This window comes from Trematomus bernacchii, unplaced genomic scaffold, assembly GCF_902827165.1.
Source record: "Trematomus bernacchii unplaced genomic scaffold, fTreBer1.1, whole genome shotgun sequence".
In the NCBI taxonomy this organism is placed as follows: domain Eukaryota; kingdom Metazoa; phylum Chordata; class Actinopteri; order Perciformes; family Nototheniidae; genus Trematomus; species Trematomus bernacchii.
The window spans coordinates 548,196-565,676 of NW_022987652.1; the positions used below are offsets into that span (position 1 = coordinate 548,196).

General features: G+C 42.0%; 1 protein-coding gene and 1 long non-coding RNA gene across 4 annotated transcripts; one reads left to right on the forward strand and one right to left on the reverse strand.

The window, feature by feature from the left end:
• The first annotated feature begins 5,071 nt into the window (after positions 1-5,071).
• LOC117486386 (tripartite motif-containing protein 16-like) lies at positions 5,072-7,993 on the forward strand. Its single transcript, XM_034134808.1, has one exon. The coding sequence runs from the start codon at positions 5,477-5,479 to the stop codon at positions 7,133-7,135; it is 1,659 nt and encodes a 552-aa protein (XP_033990699.1). The 5' UTR covers positions 5,072-5,476; the 3' UTR covers positions 7,136-7,993.
• A 6,561-nt stretch (positions 7,994-14,554) lies between these two features.
• LOC117486419 lies at positions 14,555-17,258 on the reverse strand. 3 transcript variants are annotated; one of them, XR_004556268.1, is made up of 4 exons: positions 16,967-17,258; positions 16,777-16,889; positions 15,664-15,716; positions 14,555-15,102 (listed from the first exon to the last, which is right to left on the reverse strand). It is a non-coding gene; the product is annotated as an uncharacterized LOC117486419 (long non-coding RNA). The 3 variants fall into 3 exon arrangements; XR_004556269.1 differs by lacking the exon at positions 16,777-16,889; XR_004556267.1 differs by having other exon boundaries at positions 16,777-17,258.
• Positions 17,259-17,481: the final 223 nt, after the last annotated feature.

A 17,481-nucleotide genomic window follows, 5' to 3' on the forward strand; every position in this document is an offset into this window, starting at 1 on the left:
CACCCCAGCTCCCACCCCAGCTCCCACCCCAGCTTCCACCCCAGCTTCCACCCCAGCTTCCACCCCCAGCTTCCACCCCAGCTTCCACAGAATTAAGTGTTACAGGGATATATTTGTAGGCTTTTAAAGTACAAAATAATGTATTCTCTCAGTATCTTTCTGGTTTATTCATTCCTTTCTGTTGATATTGTTATTTTCTTGTTTTTCTCCGGGTCACACGTTTTCTTCTACGGACTCAGAAAACCAACACTTCCTGTTGCACACATCTAGTTGTATGCAAGATGCCTGAGTTCAGGTTAAACAACACATCTTCAGGGTGAGTATTTCAATCAGGAGAGACTTCATTTGGTTTAAAGAACATTTATTGACACATGCCATATGATGAATGTTAAGTCTTTGGCGATTAGACCCCGATCCTGAAATCGTATATCTAAAGGGGGAAATGCAGCCGTGAGCATATAGGGAACCCCCCGGGGTCTAGACACTGGTGATGATGCTGAAGATCTGGATTTGATGAGGAGATGGGATGAAGAGGGGGATGTGATGAGGTCTTTGGATTAGCTCTCCTGGCACTGGATGTGATGAAAGGAGGTGGATGGGGAGGAGGCGGGCGGCAGCATGACAACCTGAAATCACGCTGACTGCAGGAGAGAGGAGAACCATTTTAAAGTTTGGCTGCAGCACGCTGATTGGCTGCTGAGATTGAGGTGAATGTAATAGGTTAATTGAAAGCCTGTGATGAGCTGATTATAAGCAGCTGCGGAGTGAATGTATCCCAGTCTTCCTGAAAGAACTTGCGCTGAGCTTCATTTAGGCCTTAGTAGATCTTATCTTCTACTTTGCAAATGCATTTTGTACACTGTCCCTGCCTGCACCATGTCCAATGTTGTCTCTGTTGACAACCTACTAGGTGATTAAACTGATCTTGTATCTTGCTTATTTCTCCTTAGGAAAGCGGGCACGGGATGACAGCTTCCTTGACACCATCATGGCGATGGAGGACCGCCGAGCCATGGTCAGCAAGGAGAATGAGGACCTGCGTGCCAAGGAGATGCACGACGAACGGCTGCTGCATTCACACAAGGCCCAGGAATCGGACGACCAGCTGCTCATGGTAATGCCGCACCATGCTGACTCGGCGGCGCGCCAGGTGGAGGTGTCAAAATACCTTTCAGGCTGGGCTTCTGGCAGTGCTAAGCGAGCTGATTAAATCCAACAGGCCTTCAATAAAAAAATAAATAAAAACTTGTCGTCGTTGATAAACTGTACAATGACTTGTTGGGAGGTGTGTTGTGCAGTGGTCTGGTGCGTTGGTGTTCGGATCAGGGGAGCACAGGTTCAAACCCCACTGCAGTCAGGATGTCGTTGTGTCCCTGGGCAAGACACTTCACCCGAAATTGCCTACACCTGGGACAGTTCATTTTGTATTATTGTGATTATATATATGCCACTGTTATTAATACTGACACTTCACTTTGCACTAAGGTGTGTCTGCTGCTGAGCCTACCTATTGTTATTATCAGCGACGTGCAGTCAGTGGAGGCAGGGGAGGCAGAGCGTCACCTGTCATACTCCAATGTAACGGAAAAACAATTAAAGAAAAACGAAATAATAATAATAATAAAATGTCTCCACTGATCTGTGTTGTAAATGTGATTTCTGTATGATTCCAATCGCATTTTATAGTCAAAATCAGCAAATTTGCCGAGCTCCGCTACGGGAGCGATGACAAGTGAGGCAGGCACGAGCTCTGCCTCTCGTAAGCCCACAGTAACTTGCTGGAGCGCGGGCACTAATTTAGCGCGGCCACTTATTTTGTGAGCGCGCTCAAGCCAGTTACTGTGGGGTGAGGTGAGGCACAGATGAGATCTGCCTCACCTCAGAATGCGTCACCCCACAGAAACTTGCTGGAAAGCAGGCCCTAAGCGCATGCCTGTTACCATCTCACTGTAGGTCACCAATGTAATGTTTGTAGATCCCTTTATTACATTTATCCTCGCCATCCATAGTCTCTAAATAACTTATTTCACGTATATATGATATTTAGGCTCGCTGGTCTCATCGTACAACGGCAATGAAAAAAGCACCAGGGGAGGCAGCCATAACCTCTGCCGCACTGAAGGGGGCGCACGTGAGCCCACAGGTTCTTGTTGCTACTGTTATTCTACCGCAAACAACAAACTAGACTTTTGAAACTACAGGAAGATAAGGAGGACTTTTACAAAACAGTAATAGAGATTGTTGTCCAGAAGGATAGCATGGACTTATATTCATCTTCAAGTCAAGGTAAGACCACAACTGTAATGAAAATGGGATCTTACTTAGAAAGAACAATCCAATATTTAGATTTTGGGTATCCTTTTGTTGATCGGTCTGTTTAAAATTAATCATAGCATCAGACTAAAAAAGCTTTTGAAAATAACAGAATATTTCGATTAAGGTCAAAATAGGCTATAATATTTGTAAATCTGACTGAAAGAGTCAGTGCCTCACCAGCCATGAACCTCACCGCACGTCACTGGTTATTATATATATATATATATGTTTTGATACTACTGACACTTTATTTGATATTGAAAATGTTAACTTCTATTTACATGCATACGACACACCTGGGACAGCGTGATGCTGTTATTGATATTGTCTTGAGTGTGCAATAAAAGAGAACCTACATGGCGATTAAACAGATCCTGTATCTTACATTTTTCATTACATTTCATGTAACTAAGCTTGCTTATTTCTCCTCTGACACGTAATCTTTACAGTGACCTGTGTAGCATCCTATACATCACATGTAAGTGATTATTCTGATACCATCATGTTTCATCGGTTATAAACTGGCGAAGCTTTATTTATTGTGGCTTTCAAAAAGATAATTTCATTGTATTTCAAAATGGCGTCCATCTATTTATAGAAAGAGAAATGGTTAAGTTTGTTATTACCAGTGTTGTGAGTTCAATATTTTTAATTAATTATAGTAAGGGAACATCTTAGGAGTTAGTGTAGTGAGTTTCAGAGCAGTGTAATCATTATTTGACCTAAAACTAAATATTTTTATGAACATGGGGATTTGCTAACTTTTGATTTCCCCCATCTTACACGACACAAATGGAGGCCACTATGGGCCACAACTAACACGTAGGTTTCTGTAGGGTTCATGGCAGACGGATGCAGTTGCTCTCAGGAGGATATATAATAAAGGTGTGTTTGCTGCTGAGCCTATTTAGTGTGCATACGACACACCTGGCACAGTTTATTCATTTCAAGGTTCAAGGTTCAAGGTTCAAGGTTCTTTATTGTCAAACTAACATAGCTACAGAGTAATTATGTCGTTGAAAATCTTATGTCACAGGCTTCTCCAACAATGCAACATAATAATACAGATAGTAGTAATAAAAAAAGAAAAATAGTTCTAAAATAAAGTGAGTATGTGGAATAGTGCAGTACGAGTCTATATACAAGTTATTGGAATGATATATATTAGATAGTAGATATATATTACTAAGTAGAAGATGAATGTTTTGAAATTGTTTCAGCAGTTCAATTGTTTAACAGTCTCACTGCCCGCGGGAAGAAACTGTCTCCGAATCTTCTTGTCCTTGCCAGGATGCTGCGGTAACGTCTGCCAGACGGCAACAGAAAGAACAGTTTGTGGCTGGGGTGATGGGGGTCTTTGATAATCCGTAGGGATTTCTTCCTGAGCCGCTGGGAGTAAAGGTCCTCCATGGATGGCAGCTCCGTCCTGGTGATGTGCTGTCATTTCACACAGGTTACGCAGAGCGCGTGCATGTCGTCGTCCAATCCTTTTGTCAATCCTTCTTAACCGCCTTCGCCTCCGAATCAGCATTGCTATTGCATTTGACTGGTCGACGATCTGTATTTGTGTTTGCTTAAATAACTCAGACGAAGCTCATGTCTGAGGTCGGAAGGTAAACAGACGCCTCATTTACAGCAAGTGGGCGCGGCAGGTTTTTCTTCTTCTTTTTCTCTCGGTTTTTTGACGGATTGCAACTTTAAGGTGCATACCGCCACCTACTGTACTCGCCGTGAAGTTGTTTGCGGCCTGCCAGTAAACCCAAAGCAGAAGAAGAAGAAGTGACGTCAGCGGTTCATTTGCCTAATCCACCCCCAGGAACTCATTTTGGTGTGAACGCGATCTGCTTTAGTTCATCAGAACTAAAAGAGCTCTCATGAACTAAAGTTCTCATGAACTATTGTGGGAAAAGTACTTGGTGTGAACGCGCCTATTGACTTCCTCGGACACCGCGTCACCAAGGGCGGTGCAGCACCCCTGCCGGCGAAGGTTGAGACTGTTGCGGCGTTTCCTCGCCCGCTCACAGCCCGGTCGCTCCGTGAGTTCCTGGGGATGGTGACTTTCTACCACCGTTTCATCGCCCGGGCCGCCCACATTATGCGGCCGCTGTATGAGGCTTTGAAGGGTACGACCCCCATCCAGGCGATCGACTGGACGGCGGAAGCTGGAGAAACGTCCACAAACAGAACTATGTTTGCTGGGTCTTCAGGGAGGAGAGGGAGGGGGTCTGTGGAGGTCTGAGGGTCCTCTGAGAGGAGAGGAGGGAAGGAGATGAGGAGGTGAGGAAGGGAGTGAGGAAGGAGGTTCAGTCTCCTGGATCACGTTAGGTAGGGGTGTCTCTGTGATGGGGTCCTGTGGGGGGGATCCTGGGAAGGGGACACAGCGGGGGACGTCTCCTCGGAGGAACTCACCTCGATGGACTCTCAGGAATCTGAGGTTTCTTCTTCTCCATTGAGACACATCTGTTGGAGGGTAAAAAGAAAAGATTTAAAAGAAGGTTTCAACCACAAATCATCATTTTGGTGTCAATGAAAGAGGACGTGTAGTTTTCAGGTTCATAGTTAGTGTGAATGCAGAGGATAAGGATTTCTATATAAAAGCCCCCCCCCCCCACACACAATACTACTACTACTACTACTACTACTACTACTACTACTACTACTACTACTACTACTACTACTACTACTACTACTTACAGTAAAAAACGACTTACTGTACATTCAATTATTAAATCAATCAGCTATCTCAGGACATTGAGGCTATACATTTACAGTGGAGGAAACAAGTATTTAACCTCCTTCAGATTTTGTAAGTTTACCAACTTATTTTACAACTAAAAGCTCTTTTCAAATGAAGAGCAGGTTGTAACCGAGGCTCTGTAGGTCAGAGTCTGAGCGCTGCTCCTCGTCCTGAATGACTCAGAGTTTGATAAGCCCTCCCTCTCCTTCCTGCTCTCAGACACAGCCAGCTCCACTCTGTACTTCCTGGTTCCTCCCCTTCAGATCCACACTGAGGAGGAGGGATGTAACCAACATGTGGGTAAAGCACAAGAGCTGATAGGCCACATTCACCGCCCACACACATCCTGTTCAGATCAGCTGTCTCACTAGTTTCAGCTCTCAGGAAGTGAAACTCACACACTCGCTGCTACTGAGAGGTGAAATGGCGCAGAAAGGAGTTCAGCTGGAGCGGGAAATGTTATCTTGTCCCATCTGTCTGGATCTACTGAAGGATCCGGTGACCACTACCTGTGGACACAGCTACTGCATGAAGTGTATTAAAGGCTTCTGGGACGGAGAGGATGAGAAGAAGATCCACAGCTGCCCTCAGTGTAGGCAGAGCTTCACACCGAGGCCTGTCCTGCTGAAGAACACCATGTTAGCAGCTTTAGTGGAGGAGCTGAAGAAGACTGGACCCCCACCTGCTCCTGCTGATCTCTGCTATGCTGGAGCTGAAGATGTGGCCTGTGATGTCTGCACTGGGAGGAAACTGAGAGCCTGTAAGTCCTGTCTGCAGTGTGTGGCCTCTTACTGTGACAAACACCTCCAGCCTCATTATGAATTACCTGTCTTTAAAAAGCACAAGCTGGTGGAGCCCTCCAAGAAGCTCCAGGAGAACATCTGCTCTCGTCACGACGAGGTGATGAAGATGTTCTGCCGCACTGATCAGCAGTGTATCTGTTATCTCTGCTCTGTGGACGAACACAAAGGCCACGACACGGTGTCAGCTGCTGCAGAGAGGACTGAGAGGCAGAGAGAGCTGGAGGGGAGTCGACTAAACATCCAGCAGAGAATCCAGGACGGAGAGAAGGAGGTGAAGCTGCTTCAGCAGGAGGTGGAGGCCGTCAATGGCTCTGCTGATAAAGCAGTGGAGGACAGTGAGAAGATGTTCACTGAGCTGATCCGTCTCATGGAGAAGAGAAGCTCTGATGTGAAGCAGCAGGTCAGATCCCAGCAGAAGAGAGAAGTGAGTCGAGTCAAAGAGCTTCAGGAGAAGCTGGAGCAGGAGATCTCTGAGCTGAAGAGGAGAGACGCTGAGCTGAAGCTGCTGTCTCACACAGAGGATCACAACCAGTTTCTGCACAGCTACCCCTCACTGTCAGCCCTCAGTGAACCTACACACTCCTCCAGCATCAACATCCGTCCTCTGAGCTACTTTGAGGACGTGACGGCGGCCCTGTCAGCAGTCAGAGACAAACTACAGGACGTCCTGAGAGAGGAATGGACAAACGTCTCACCGACTGAGGTGGAGGTTTTACTGTCAGCAGCAGAGCCCACCACCAGAGCTGGGTTCTTACAATATTCACAGGAGATCACTCTGGATCCAAACACAGCACACACACAGCTGGTATTATCTGAGGGGAGCAGAAAAGCAGCATTCATGGAACAAAAACAGTCTTATTCTAGTCACCCAGACAGATTCACTGGACGTTTTCAGGTCCTGAGTAGAGAGAGTCTGACTGGACGTTGTTACTGGGAGGTGGAGCAGAGAGGGAGAGGAGTTAGTGTAGCAGTCGCATACAAGAATATCAGCAGAGCAGGGGGAAGTTTATTTGGATTCAATGACAAATCTTGGTCCTTAGTGTGTGACCAAAACAGTTATTTATTTCATTACAACAGTATCAAAACTCCCGTCTCAGGTCCTCTGTCCTCCAGAGTAGGAGTGTACCTGGATCACAGAGCAGGTGTTCTGTCCTTCTACAGCGTCTCTGAAACCATGACTCTCCTCCACAGAGTGCAGACCACATTCACTCAGCCGCTACATGCTGGAGTTCGGGTTTATAATTATGGAGCCACTGCTGAGTTGTGTAAACTCAAATAGCCTGAAGTCATTGGAGGAACTCTTCTACTTCTTAAAGTCACCGTGTGTCCATCAGAGCTGATTGTTCATGTCTTCACTGTGCAGAGATCAGCTGTCAATCAAACATGATGGGATGTGCTTCAACATCTCCTCATGAGTTGTTCTGTAAAGGTTGGACTTTCTTCCGGCTCCTTCCTGTGTCTGTGTAGCCATGGAGGCTGTCACTGCTCAGGAGGATCCTTGTTCACCTGAACTGATATGTAAACTTTGCTCTAAATATGTGTTGGATATTTCTTTTGATTCATGTTGTTGTTTCTCTTGTAATGCACGAGTCTTCAGAGAGAAAGCAGCAGAGCTTCTTTTATTCTACACATTTTATTCTGCCCACTTTCTAAAACAATAGAGGCATTTATAATCACATGTATTATTTTGACAGATTAAATGTTATTGTTGCCCAAATTAACTACAAATGAGTTCCCAGATGGTTATAACACTTATTTCATCATAACATGTTTATTTAAAATGATATTACTTACTGTCATGATCATAATCAATAAGTCCATCATTCATTATTCTCCTGTAAATAGCTTAGAGTCTTTGCTTGGGAAATAAAATGTTATTTGTTTGCAGACTAATTGTTGTTGTTGTTGTTGTCCAAATAGAAATTGGGTACTCTGATGTTTTATAGAACATAACTTATCATGTTAATAATCAATAAGGAAATCATGTATGATTCTGTTTGAAATAGCTGAGATGAAACACATGGTGTGGATAAAGTGAAACTGATCATGAAATCATTGAACAGACTTTACTGATGGGATGTGTGATCAAATGAAATGTTTAGATCATTAATAAAGGTTTGTCTTTCAAAAACAAAAACAGGATGTTCTTCTTGTGTTATGTCCAAGGTGCCATACGAAGCTGATGGAGAACATGTGGAAGTGATCTGAGACTAAATGAAGCTCAGCGCAAGTTCAACCAGGAAGACCGTCTTTACTCCTTCATTTACTATTTACATGTTACTACTCTCTCTCTCCTCTCAATAAGTGTCCACTCCCCAGCTTAACCAAATCAGTGGATGTTTGCTGGAACTGTTTGTAAACAGCGTGTTTTCTGACGGACACACACAGCCTTGAGACCGGTCAGGTAGAGACCGGTCTCCAGTCAGCACCGATGCAGACTCGCTGTTTGAGGGCTTGATAACCCACTCCCCCTCCACACTCGTTGGTTTGGAACAGCACTTAATGTGGCGGACCCTCCGCGCAAACGGAGGGGTAGTGTGTAGGGGTAGGGTGTAAGGGTAGTGGCGGTTCTAGAACATTTTACATGGGGTGGCAAAGGGGGGGCAAGAGGTCATGCCAGGGTGGCATGGGAGGGCGGACAGTACGTGGTATTTGATACTGTATATATAACCTATTTATTGTTAAATCATGCCCTAACACAAGTGTTCTTAATGCACAAGAGAAACAAGGTGTTCAGACCAACAAACTCAAATATAGTATAAAACAGCAGAAAATACTCATGATACCCTAGAACTCTGCGTACTGTAAGTAGCCTACAGTAAAAGTACTTAGTTATAATGAAGTACACAAATGACATGTGCTTTTAAATGTTCCTCATTATGCCTGTGTCCTCTTTGTGTTGCATGATGGGAGAGGAGCAGTTCATCTGCATCCTGCTGAGGATGAGGAGCCTTTGATAGCAGGGGATGTGAAGGCTGACATTTACAGAGGAAGGGGGGGGGGGGGCTGAGAGAGGGTTTTGTTCTACACCTGTTTGTTTGAAAGACAAGAGAGTAGGTGAGAATAAAGACGGAGTCGCTTTGACCCTCTGCATGTCACTCAGAGTCATTACAGTCTGCTGTGAGGGGGGGTTTCATTAGTATCATTGTTTCTGTTCTCTTACTTTAAAAAACAACCGTAATTGGGAGAAAATACGTTGACATTTCTACTCAATAACTAAAATACCCTGATTTCCAACCTGATGAGTCAGACTGGGATCCACCGGTCGTTTGGAGGGCGGCTTCTCTCACGGTTCACCGGTCGTTACGTAACCGCGTACTTTAACTTAACCTCTGAGCGGGAAGAGTTACGTAACGCTCCTGTTGGCCTGGATTTAATGTGGAACTTTAAAAGGAGCAGAGAGAGGAAAGGTTGGACCGTTAACAAATGTGTGATATTGTGGAGTCTGCAGGAGAGGGAGAAGTACTCAGATCTTGTATAGTAAAAGTAGAAGTACTCAGATCTTGTGCTTGAGTAAAAGTAGAAGTACTCAGATCTTGTACTTTAGTAAAAGTAGAAGTACTCAGATCTTGTAGTTCAGTAAAAGTAGAAGTACTCAGATCTTGTGCTTGAGTAAAAGTAGAAGTACTCAGATCTTGTAGTTCAGTAAAAGTAGAAGTACTCAGATCTTGTAGTTCAGTAAAAGTAGAAGTACTCAGATCTTGTAGTTCAGTAAAAGTAGAAGTACTCAGATCTTGTGCTTGAGTAAAAGTAGAAGTACTCAGATATTGTTCTTGAGTAAAAGTAGAAGTACTCAGATCTCGTTCTTGAGTAAAAGTAGAAGTACTCAGATATTGTTCTTGAGTAAAAGTAGAAGTACTCAGATCTTGTACTTTAGTAAAAGTAGAAGTACTCAGATCTTGTGCTTGAGTAAAAGTAGAAGTACTCAGATCTTGTGCTTGAGTAAAAGTAGAAGTACTCAGATCTTGTGCTTGAGTAAAAGTAGAAGTACTCAGATCGTGTACTTGAGTAAAAGTAGAAGTACCAGAGTGTAGGAATACTCTGTTACAGTAAAAGTCCTGCATTCAAAATGTTCCTCAAGTAAAAGTAGAAAAGTAGTATCATCAAAATATAGTGAAAGTAGCGACAGTAAAAGTAGTCATTGTGCAGATTGGTCCATTTCAGAATAATAGATATGATATGTTTTATAATGATTGATCATGAAAGTGTTCTCAAAGCTGGTAAAGGTGCAGCTAGTTTGAATGACTTTGTATACTGCAGGGTAGCTTGTGGATTTACTCCAGGTGGAACTAAAGTCTGATTTAACACTTGGTTATATTTCACATCATTCATCCACATCTGTGAAGTAACTAAAGGTATTAAATACATGTATTGGAGGAAAAGTACAAAGTAGCATAACATGGAAATACTCAAGTAAAGTATTTGAGTAAATGTACTTAGTTACCTCTGGAAGAATGTGTGCGGGCGATGAAGCATGGATGTTGAGTTTCCCTCGGTGTCCTTCTCTGGATCTTCATTAGCATACAAAAGGCTTCAGAGTGTTTGACATGAGGAAGCATCGGAGCTAACGAGTGTCAAACGGACGGATATTAGACGAGAAGCTTGATCAGAAATACATAAGATTTAAAAATGCTCAAAGGGTTGATTGTCATGCACCATATCTGCAGCAATCTGAAGTCCCAGGCTCTTCAACATGCACTAATTAAGTGAATAAAGAAACACAATAGTGCCTTAAAATAGTGCAAATTAAATAATAATACAAGTTAAATTCAATGATAAGCAGAATAAAAGCTTTTCTCTGTCTCTTGGAATCACTTTCTGTTATTTATACATGTTTTATGTCATAAAATAACAAAAAGCAGACGTATATTAAAGATTACACAGGTAAAGAAATGTTTGCAGACTAGTTTAAGAGACACAGAGGTGCAAGTAAACTGCAGGAATAAGTACAAATACATTAAAAAGATCAAACTGAATGTGAAATTAAAAACTGTAGAGTATAATAAATACACAATACTGTAATAATATATATAAATATGTAGATTTTACGATCACAATTCTTTATTTATCCGGGTTAGTTGCTCCTTTTTTAGAATAAAAACCTTAACATAAGAAGTAAAAGTAAGAATATGCAATAGTATTAAATAAATATATTTATATAAGCATCATTTTATGGAAAGAGATGTGTGTGTTATGAATATTTTTCATTTAATTGTGTATTTGAACCGGGACAGTGCACATTAATGAACATTTTAAACAAAATAATGTTTTTAAATGTAAATTAGCCGGATTTTAGCTTTGAGCTAGTTTCCATCCGTAGTCCCGTCACATACAACATTTATGAACATAACATTTATATACATGGCAAACAGAAATACATGATATATAAATAGTGCATTAAACACATTTGACTTCAGTTCATTACAATAAGTAGGTTTCTGTGTCACCGACCCTGCACACGATGACGTGAGATGAGCGAATCAATGAATCAATGAATCGACGTCTGAATCCAAACAGCTGAGTTTAATTGGAGGGAGAATGAGATCAGACGCATCAGAGAGACTTTACGGGGAATCAGTGACGAGAACAGAGAGAGGGACAGAGAGAGGAGAGGAGGACACATATCACTGTAACACTGCAGAGAGTATCAGCTGTCAAACTGAGGATGGTTTTTATTCACATTTTTAGTTTGATCAATATGTTATTTATTATCTGAGGAATACGTATTGGTGTATGTAGAGTGTCAGAAAAAGGTGATGAAAAGTGATATTATAGTATGTAAAAAAACGTCATGGAATTGTATGTCGAAACAAAAATACTATTATATCAGAAAATACCAAAATATATGAAAATAAGTCATAGTGTAAAAATATCAGAAAAAACTTCATGGTACAGTTTGTAAAAAAAATGTCAAAGTATAATGTTTCGAAAACATCAAAGAAAATATCAGAGTACAGTATTACCAAACATTTCTAAAAATAAGAGAACATGAAAAGAAAAAATGAGTTTATCCCAAAAATATATATAGTTCTGGTAAAGCATCTCCAAAATATCAGAACAGTACCGTGTGTTTTCAATGTGATTACCTCCAGAGAAAGGAGCTGCACAGTGTGTGTGTTCAGTGTGTGTTCAGTGTGTGTGTGTTCAGTGTGTGTTCAGAGTGTGTGTGTTCAGAGTGTGTTCAGTGTGTGTTCAGAGTGTGTGTGTTCAGAGTGTGTGTGTTCAGTGTGTGTTCAGTGTGTGTTCAGTGTGTGTTCAGAGTGTGTGTGTTCAGTGTGTGTTCAGTGTGTCTTCAGTGTGTGTTCAGAGTGTGTTCAGTGTGTGTGTGTTCAGAGTGTGTGTGTTCAGTGTGTCTTCAGAGTGTGTGTGTTCAGTATGTGTTCAGTGTGTGTTCAGTGTGTATTCAGTGTGTGTGTGTTCAGTGTGTGTTCAGTGTGTGTGTGTTCAGTGTGTGTTCAGTGTGTGTTCAGTGTGTGTTCAGTATGTGTTCAGTGTGTGTTCAGTATGTGTTCAGTGTGTGTTCAGTGTGTGTTCAGTGTGTGTGTGTTCAGTGTGTGTTCAGTGTGTGTTCAGTGTGTGTTCAGTGTGTGTGTGTTCAGTGTGTTGTTCAGTGTGTGTTCAGTGTGTGTTCAGAGTTTGTGTGTTCAGTGTGTGTTCAGTGTGTGTTCAGTGTGTGTTCAGTGTGTGTTCAGTATGTGTTTAATGTGTGTGTTCAGTGTGTGTTCAGTGTGTTGTTCAGTGTGTGTGTGTTCAGTGTGTGTTCAATGTGTTGTTCAGTGTGTGTTCAGTGTGTGTTCAGAGTGTGTGTGTTCAGTGTGTGTTCAGTGTGTATGTTCAGTGTGTGTTCAGTGTGTGTTCAGTGTGTGTTCAGTGTGTATGTTCAGTGTGTGTTCGCAGGGCTGGACTGGGACAGCAAATCGGCCCTGGCATTTAGACCCAGACCGGCCCAAATCCATAAAACAAACAAATAGTAGCGGTTCCTGACAAGAAGAATAACTCAGTATAATTTTAAAAAAACGCTATTATTATCCTTTTTACGTACCAGGAGCAAACAAAACTAATACATACCACAAGTATGTGTAACTATCAATCATTAGAAATTAGACCTTCAAACCCTCTCACAAAGCGAACAGTGACGAGCACTAATAGGGGGGTCTGGGGGGGTATGCCCCCCACAGAAGAAAAGTTTTAAAAATAACCCCTTAAATGATGACTTCTAGTGAATTTAGGGGGGGGGGGACCCTATAGTGCCCTGCCTCCCCTTTCTATGACAACACAATAGAGATAGGACCAGATGAGTCTACAGGATGAGTCCACGGCATCTTTTTATATACATTGACGCTTTCATTTAATTTTTCCATCCTTTTTTTAATCGCTGTAATTGTATTGCCTTTTTCATCTGTACACACGACACCTATTGCACGTCCGTCCATCCTGGGAGAGGGATCCCTCTTCTGTTGCTCTCACAGAGGTTTCTTCCTACTTCCCACTGTTAATTGTGGGGTCTGTTTTGGGGAGTTTTTCCTTGAGCGCTGCAAGGGTCTAAGGACAGAGGATGTCGTACCTGTACACACTGTGAAGCCCTCTGAGACTAATTGTAATTTGTGATATTGGGCTATATAAATAAAATGTGATTGATTGATTGACGCACGCAAGGGGCTATAGTGCAAGTCTTAGGCGGCTGGTTTCTCAGAACCTCACAGAGCACACAGAACTGAAGGAACACAGGTTTAACCAAAAATACTATCCACTGTCTTTATTTTTTTTCCTGAGAATAGGTTTGAAAGAGACAGATTTAAATTTACAAAGAGAGTTGAAGCAACATTTGACAGAAATCCCACATAAATTACAAAAGTACACAACTAGCAAGATATATATACTGTATATATATACTGTACACACAAAGTAACTTATATACTAGACTGAAATAACTAAAATGAATGCTTGTTGTGGAGAGGGGCACTATGTCCAGCGTCCATTCCTCGGGGTAGGAGTTAGTGTGTGAGTGTGTGAGTGTGTGTGTGTGTGTGTGTGTGTGTGTGTGTGTGTGTGTGTGTGTGTGTGTGTCTGTTTGCATGTGTGAGTGTAGTTGGGGGGCTTTGGGAGAGTCAAAAAGGATGCAGGTGACCTCTTTGGTACCTGATAGAGGTCCATACAAATAGGCATTGACATAACAATACCACACAGTTAATGGTCAAAACTACATGTGTGCCTCAATTTTTTTTTCTATTTCTATATTATTCATTCTATATATTGTCAATCAAAACTACCACAAAAAGCTGACTATAAACATTTTTTTCAGGTCCCAAAAGACCACTGTTGTCCTTATAACCACATAAGTAAATAAACTAAACAAAACAAGCTGCCAGCTGACAGTAATTGTTCATGAATGGTGGTTAACAAAATAATGACATTCTTTCAATGAGACAACGTATCAGAGTCCCATTAAGCTATATTTTAACTTGCCAGGGAAAACCTAAAAAAGCCAGCTTACTAGCTTGTAGGCTAACGAATGTTTCTCTTATAATATTTGTCTTATTAGTGCTTCATCAAGGGGATATTAATGGGTTCCAGAACTACAGACTATCATAACCTTAATAATAATCTTTTCCTAATTTTCTTAGCTTCTGCTTACCGCGAGTTCTCCTCCCTCTCCCCACTCGCGCTGATCTCTCTCCCTCTCATCGTCTTCCTCACCACCAATATCGGCCACGGGTGCTGAAGATGGACCTGCACCTGTACTAAACATGTCGGTTATTTTGACACAAGCGGCAGCATCAGCACGAAGGGCCTGCTTTTTTCTTGCCCGCAATTTTTCTGCTCCCCCTTTTCGCTTGGCCTTCTTCTTCGCCTTCGCCTTCTCCATTTCTAACTCGAACTTTTTTTTTTTCGAAAAAAAAGGCGGTTAGGCTTCAACGGCCGGCTCACCTCCTGGGGGCGTGATTTAATGATGCACACCGAGCGGCCCAAAGGGGGAGGTGATTAAAGATTTGATTGGGCCGGCCCAGTGTCAATTACTAAAAACATTTAAACAGAGGGCCAATCTACCCGTCTTATGGGCCGGGACTTCAGAAAAAAAAAAAAATGACGTGTCGGCCCAAAAGGCACGTCGGCCCACCGGGAAAATGCCCGGTATGCCAGATGGCCAGTCCAGCCCTCCCTCCGTCCTACTTTAGTCCAGTTTTCTCTCCAGATTGGGTCATCTTGTGTTGGTGCCAGACACATCGTGCAGAGAACTCACTGATCCTGGAACAGGAAGAAACAGGCTCTAAATGTCAGCGTTTACACGAGCTGCACATTTTTAACCCAGTCTGAACTCGAGGGTAAAACTTCTAGAATCTGCTGCTGCTGAAAACCGTTTAATTTAACATTAAATCAACTAAGTCTCTCATGTCTGATGTTATAACCACCTTTATTTTGGTTAAAAAAATCTTAATTCAATTCTACATTATGTCGAAATCTATATAGAACATTTTTTTTAAAGCTAAATAACATGGAAGGAGCCAAATATTTAAAAAAATGAAATACAAATGTTTTATATGATATAACAACATATTTTAAATAAAAAAACATATTTTAAATCCATAAAAAAAACGATTAAAAAAACAGGAGAAAACTATATTTTTTAGAATAATAAATATAATTATTTTAAAAAGTCAGGATAGCAACAGGCAGTACAAAAACTAAGAAATATTTAAAATGTTGTGGGTCCATGCTCAGTATTTTGTGTTCCAACGTTTATTTACCAAAATCAGAAATCAGGTCAAGTTTCTGTCCATAGTTAAATAATGAAAAAGCTTCCTTTACCTCTGAGCTCTGCATCAGATTTCATTATTCGATCCTCTGGCGCCCTCTAGTGTCTGCTGAGTGAACAGCACATTTATAAATAAAGTACAGTAAATACAAGCTTAAACATTTCAGTTCAGTTATCTCACAGATCAATGCAGCCTAAGCACTTTATTTTATTTTATTTTATACACACACGTGCACACACACACATGCGCGCACACACACACACACACACACACACACACACACACACACACACACACACACACACACACACACACACACACACACACACACACACACACACACACAGCAGCAATGTTCCGAGGATGTCATATCTGCATAATGGGAAGTTATTATTTTCTACTGATTACACACTGATCTAACTGATCAGGCAGGTAGGCCATCCAGTTATTTTAGCCGGGCTGGCTACAATGATTGGTCGTGCTTTTTACAGTACTACGGCTTCCACAGATGAAATTATTTTATGGATTTTTTTTCAAAGCCCTTAAGATATTCATTGCTATCGGGATGTTAAGAGCATTCCATGGAATATAACAAAAAGTGTATCTCGAGTCGGTTTCTCAAATGTACCTACCCCACCTTTAAATATTATATTTATTATTCAAAAATATAATATAATCCCAGAGTACATCAACGCCAATTATAAACCAAGAAAACCCCCACGAAACAACCAAGACAATGGGGGCCTACCAGAACCGGCGGCTGAGTCTCAAGAGGATGATAGAAATCCTTCGTTTGTTGAGATAATGTCCGAGTTAAAATCTCAACGCTCTGAGATACTTAATCGTCTCGATGGAATTGATAATCGTTTGGAGATTGTGACTAGTCAAGTTTCAACAATGAAAGAAGCACTAGCTACAACAAACCAGGCCCTTGAGAATCAACTTCAGCGTATGGATGAAGCTGAACAAAGAATTTCGACATTAGAAGACACCTTACAAACTACGGCACGGGATCTTCACCGAGCCGAAAAGTTGATAAAGACGCTGGAATCTAAGACGGATGATCTCGAAAATAGAGGGAGACGTAAAAACCTTGTTCTACTAGGGCTCCCAGAGAAGTCAGAAGGCAGCCAACTACTACTTCAATACATTCAACAAAAATGACCTTGCTGGCTCAAACTCTCCCTCGATCAGAATCTAGAGTTGGAGCGGGTTCACCGCTCTCTACGACCATATCCCGAGCCAGGGAAGCCTCCAAGACCAATTATGATCCGCTTTCTACGAGTCAGAGATAAAGAAATGATACTGCAATCTGCGAAGAAAATGTCAATCCACGAGGGTAATACTAAACTCACCATTCGCCAGGATCTGTCTGCAGAGGTACGCCGAAAGCGCAAGGAGTTTGACCTGGTGATCAAATTATTCCTCGAAAAAGGCATGTTCAGAGGATTTGCATATCCTCATCGGCTCCGTAGTCTTCATAAAGAGAAGATTGTTTATTTTGAAGATCCCAAAGAAGCCGACACTTTTGTCAAGCAGCTGCAGTAAGTCGCTATTTTTCTAACCTACCGGAGTGGAGGTAAGATGTACATTCTTCTTTTCTTTTTTCTTTTTTCTCCTCTTCTTATCATTCCCATGTTGCAACGGTTATAACAGCGGTTTTCAAAGTGTGAGGCGCGCCTCCCCTGGGGGGCGCCAGAGAGCTTCAGGGGAGGCGCAGCGTGAGAAAAAAAATAACGAGAAAAGATGAGAAAAGTGACACTTGCCCACTTTTGGCTGTCTGTGGAGACCGAGTTCCCCCACTTCGCCAAAAAGGCTGTAAAAGTGCTCATTCCCTTCATCTCCACCTACCTGTGTGAGTGCGGGTTTT

Excerpts from the sequence above, each read along its gene's own strand:
- LOC117486386 (XM_034134808.1), top strand. The coding sequence starts at position 5,477 with ATGGCGCAGAAAGGAGTTCAGCTGGAGCGGGAAATGTTATCTTGTCCC.